At 36.8% G+C, this 4917-nt stretch overlaps 1 protein-coding gene across 1 annotated transcript in view; it reads left to right on the top strand.

Moving 5' to 3' along the window:
* LOC107585854 (protein ABHD17A-like) overlaps positions 1–3521 on the top strand; it is a 15304-nt gene extending 11783 nt beyond the window's left edge. The window contains exon 5 of the mRNA XM_016273016.1: positions 426–3521. Within this exon, the coding sequence (XP_016128502.1) occupies positions 426–651 (226 nt within the window). The 3' untranslated portion in view covers positions 652–3521. The remainder of the gene's footprint in view (positions 1–425) is intronic.
* The last annotated feature ends 1396 nt before the right edge of the window (positions 3522–4917 follow it).

The raw sequence follows: 4917 nt of genomic DNA, 5'->3' as shown, positions 1-4917 counted from the left end.
CCAAACAAAGTAGTTTCGCTTTCACAACAAAACACACAGCGCCTTCACGACATGGCGGCGGCAACAACAATACTCCAGCAAGAATAAAAGTTACGCCTTCTTTCTTTGCGTGAACATTTGTGCAGCGTTATGCAAATCTTTCCACATCGTGACGTAGATATGTGGGGGCGTGTTAGAACGAGCCGTTTTAGGTAGGCGTGGCTGACTCGTAACTTTTATAAAGAATATCTCTTTGGATTTGAGACTTTAGTATTTAGCAACTTTACAGATCTTCTTTATGCACCAAGAGCTTGTAACACTCCAAAGAGAAAGGAAAAATTTAAATCGCATCATATGACCCCTTTAATTCAGTAATTTTTTTCTGTTTATTGGGGAAGTCGTGTTTCTTCTAAAACCCTGTGTTCATTTGTGTGTTTCTGTTTCAGCATTGAGAAAGTATCTAAAATCACGTCTCCAGTGTTGATCATCCATGGGACAGAGGACGAGGTGATCGATTTTTCCCATGGGCTGGCCCTGTACGAGCGCTGCCCCAAAGCCGTGGAGCCGCTGTGGGTGGAAGGAGCCGGACACAACGACATCGAACTGTACAGCCAATACCTGGAACGCCTGCGTCGTTTCATCGGGCAGGAATTGGCCGCACAACACGCCTAAGCTCTCCTCCGTCTCCCTCTTGTCATCCCACCATCTCCCAGTCTGAGCGAGAGTGAGATGGATGCGTCAGTAACTTATTGAAGGCTGCCAGTTTGTATGGACAACGTTATTGTTTGAGCAGCTTGACACATGCTCCGCTGGTCCGATTTGTTTTCCTAAGTGTTTTCTTTTTTTCTCCCTTTGTTTGTCATCTCCTTGTGCATGTGTGTACGTATGTGTGCGCATGGGAACTCTGGGGGATGGAAGTGGAATTTCTCTGGAGCAAGAATGGATGGACGAATTCCTCTACCGGTTTCAGTCCAAAGGAAAGAAGCCAGATGCTGTCCTGTACCTCCAACCTGATGGTGTTTGTCAATATCTGAGCATTCATTTGTCAGTTGAGCGGTTCACATCTCTGACCTGCTCCCATGATGCCTCAGCCTGTGAAATCTTCACTTCCCACTTCTCATCAGGCACCCTAAAATAGCTCATTCTCTGAGCCTGGCAAATTTCCTAGCCTTGCTGACCCTGCAGGATGGAAAAAAACGGTTGTTAATGTGGAGGATTTCAGGATTAAGTTTTGAAGCATCCTACACTGGTGCAATGATGCCCACCTCTGCATCTTCATTCATTCGTTTAACCATTTGGCTTGCTCTGGACTGTGTGTGTGGGTCCGTCCGATGCTGACCTCTATTCCCTTCCAATGAGTTTTTGCCTTTATGTAAAAGCTGAGCTTGGGATTAGATGACACCTAATGATCTACACCGCTCCAGGCAGGGAAAGCGCCAATCCTGGGACGTTGGCTTTTGTTCCCAGCATTATCAGTCTTTTTTTTCCCTCTTTGCTGTCTCTTTCCTTTCTTCTCAGCATGTGAGAGTGTCCATAGCACCCTGAGGTGAAAGAAACTGGGAGGGCTGCTCGCTCATCATCATATTTCAGTGAAACCGCCACACTTGGGATGACATGATACGGAGTACATTCACGTCCAGATCCATACATCATGTTTCTGAACTGTTGGGCCAGTAGAAAGACCAAGGTTTCATTATCTTGTCGGGACTTTCCTAAAGCCAGATCTTCGGTGTAGCACACAAGTAGTTTAACCTTTTGAATGGGTTTTGGGTTAATAAATGGTTTAATTGTGTAAGAACAAATAATGCATACAACGCAGGTAGCAGTCAGAGGTAAAAACAGAAAGCACTTCTGAACCCTGTGGCAAAGAGACACAACTCGCAACCAGTTTTTCTCATTTTCAGCCTAACGTCAAGTATGTTTCTATCACGGGAATGTTATTCCTCTATTGTTGGCATTTGAAATGGAGCTCAAGCTATAAGCATGCATATTTACTGTCTCTTTGGTGATTGTTATGTTTAAGCAAATCTTTAAAAAAAAAAAAAGCACATAATTTAAAGACTCCTTTTAATGATAATAAAGGATTTCCCTTTTTCATTCAACGCCAAATTGCTAGTTAGTGGCACATGGTTTAATCCATCTAAGTAATGTTCTGAGCTGTGGGTAGGTTTAAAGACACAACAGTGAGGTCATTTAAAACCTATTTTTGCCATCTCTAGTCAAGCTGCTCGTCTTCAAAGGGAGTTCGTCTGATATGATCTGGATGCAACTATGACTCTTAAAGTTATCAGGTGTATTAGGAAGATTGTAACAGCTTTGAAAAACACTAGCGGTGAATTCAGTGTCTTTCTTTCAAACTAAGCTTTTCAACTGTGAATTATCAAGGGAACTTGCTGCTATAGATCTCGATTGAATGGTCTCAATGAAATTAAAGGGCCGAACCCTGCAACCCTTTGTTGTTTTCCGATGCATCAAAGACTACCATGCCTTTTCAATGAGATAAGACATCGCTTCCTCTGTCTGCCGTGATTCATTCTTGCCCTTTTAACACTTTGGGCTGCACAGTCATTCTGGATTCCACAACAATTTGTTTAATTTGATTCATTTCAATATCTTGTCTGGGTAGGTCTTTGCTAGATGAGTATTCTGATTTTATGGCTCCAGAGTTGATTAGACATCTGATTTAATCTCTAGATATTCTGTTTGTCTTTTTTTTTCTGGTTAACATTTATCCATCCACTCCACTTGGTCTGTTAGTATGTGCTCTGGTTAAACTGACTCTCATTAATGCACAAAGCACAGTGATTCTGTATTCAGAAAACACTGGTTTGTACATAATATCTGAAACCTAATTCCAGCAAATCTGATTCCATGTTTCATCATGTATTTAAGTATGTGCTCTGTGGTTGGACACAAAGGGGCTTCTTCATTCTCCATTCTAACCAAAGATGGCAGCTGTTGGAGTTGCAATGGCCGCCCACTGCCATTTGTCAGCGCTCAGATGTTGATTGAAGGAGGAGGCGGTGGACTTTGGCTGTTCAGACAGAGCCAGGTCTCACACAATACAGCCTGTTGTTAATGCCGCAGAGGGGAAGTTTTTGTGTGGACTGTTGGTGCGTGTTTACCTCCTGTAAGACACAAGTGTTTGGAGGGCCGAAGCAATACCGACTTGGAGCCAGCAGACTGGATGTGAGGATGCTCTGTGTGTGCATACAAGAGGGGAGGACGTTGGTTTGGGGTGGGGCTGGAGTTACCCAGAGGCTCCATCCCAACACATTCAGATTCAGCTCTTATTAAGATAGTTTTTTTTTTCTTGTTTAAAGAAAGTAAGTTATAGAAAAGTCTTTTTAAAACTATCAGATGTATGTACTGTATAACATTGTTTGAGAAGCTTAATCTTGAGGTTTGAGAATCAGTTTTTTTATCTTAATGGATCGGGAGCAAGAGTCATCGGGGTGTTACTGTTCTATCCTTTTATGCATTATTCTAATGTTTTTAGTTTTAAATATGTCTTTTTCCTTTTCCAGAATTAATAATAAAAAAGAGAGATCTTAGAAAATAAAATTATGAATTGATAATTGTTGTAATTTATAGAGCAATGTATTATGTGAGTGTATAAATAAATATATATAAATAAATATATATATATAACTAAATATTAAAGCTGATGACCATCTACATATCTTAGAAATGGCAGAAAGAAAACACCCTTAACCTATTATTTGAAGTCATGGTACAGAGCATAATGAGCACAAAATGCAGGTTCAGTGTATATCACAATTTTCTCCAGACAGCTAGCCAGTCATAAATGTTCTAATAAATAAATAAATAAATAAATAAATATATATATATAAATAAATAAATATATATATATATATATATATATATATATATATATATATATATATATATATTGGTTAATACATTTACATTAGTTGATAATTATTGAAAAATTATCATTATTATCAGTCAAATAATTGTAAACCTAACATCACACAGGAATATCACATTTATACAGCAATACATTTCCATTATTTTTAATTGATTTGTTTTACGTTTACATTTATTTTAATAGATTTTAATAATTGGACAATTATTCATATTTTCAAATTCATATTTGATGTATTTTATCTTGAACGTTGCATTATGAATTGATAGTTATCGTAAAGATATTTTCTTGAACAGAAGAACTTGAAACAGGAACATCACATTTACATGCAGAAATATTTATATTTGTTTTAGAGCATTTATTAACATTTAAATAAATTCAATACACTTATATATATAAACATTTAATGTTTTATTTAACCTTTAACTTGGCAATGTGAATTGATATTTATTGTAAATCTTGTAAAGTGAAACACTAATATCACATTCACATGCCAATATATTTACACTTATTTTATATTACGATTCGTTTTAAAGCATTTATTCATATTTAAATACATTTAATACATTTATATTTTAATACTATATGTATTCATAATTAACCTTGAATTTGACAGTATGAATTGATAGCTATTATACATATATATTATGTATAATGTATAGTCTATACATAATGTATCATATCATGGAACATGCTGGAACACATTTGTCTGCTGAATACATAATACATTTACATTTAGTCGTTTAGAAGACGCTTTTATCCAAAGCGACTTACAAATGAATACATTTTAAATATTTGAATACATTTATTTACATTCTCATTTAATACATCTATTTTGTATTTTAATATTTAATGTATTTAATATGAACTTGAAATGATAAATTATTAGCTATTGTAAATCTCTTTTCTTGTAACTGCTCTCAGGGACATCACATTTATATGGTGATATATTTTACAGGCTGAGCGGGGCTGAGTTTCCCAGAATCCTTGGGCTATAAAAATCCTCAAGAATCGTAAAACGATGGTAGCAGCTGACCTGCATATTAAAT

This window comes from Sinocyclocheilus grahami, unplaced genomic scaffold (assembly GCF_001515645.1).
Source record: "Sinocyclocheilus grahami isolate Dianchi unplaced genomic scaffold, SAMN03320097.WGS_v1.1 scaffold75.1, whole genome shotgun sequence".
Lineage (NCBI taxonomy): Eukaryota > Metazoa > Chordata > Actinopteri > Cypriniformes > Cyprinidae > Sinocyclocheilus > Sinocyclocheilus grahami.
This window is presented reverse-complemented; position numbering and strand designations above follow the sequence as displayed.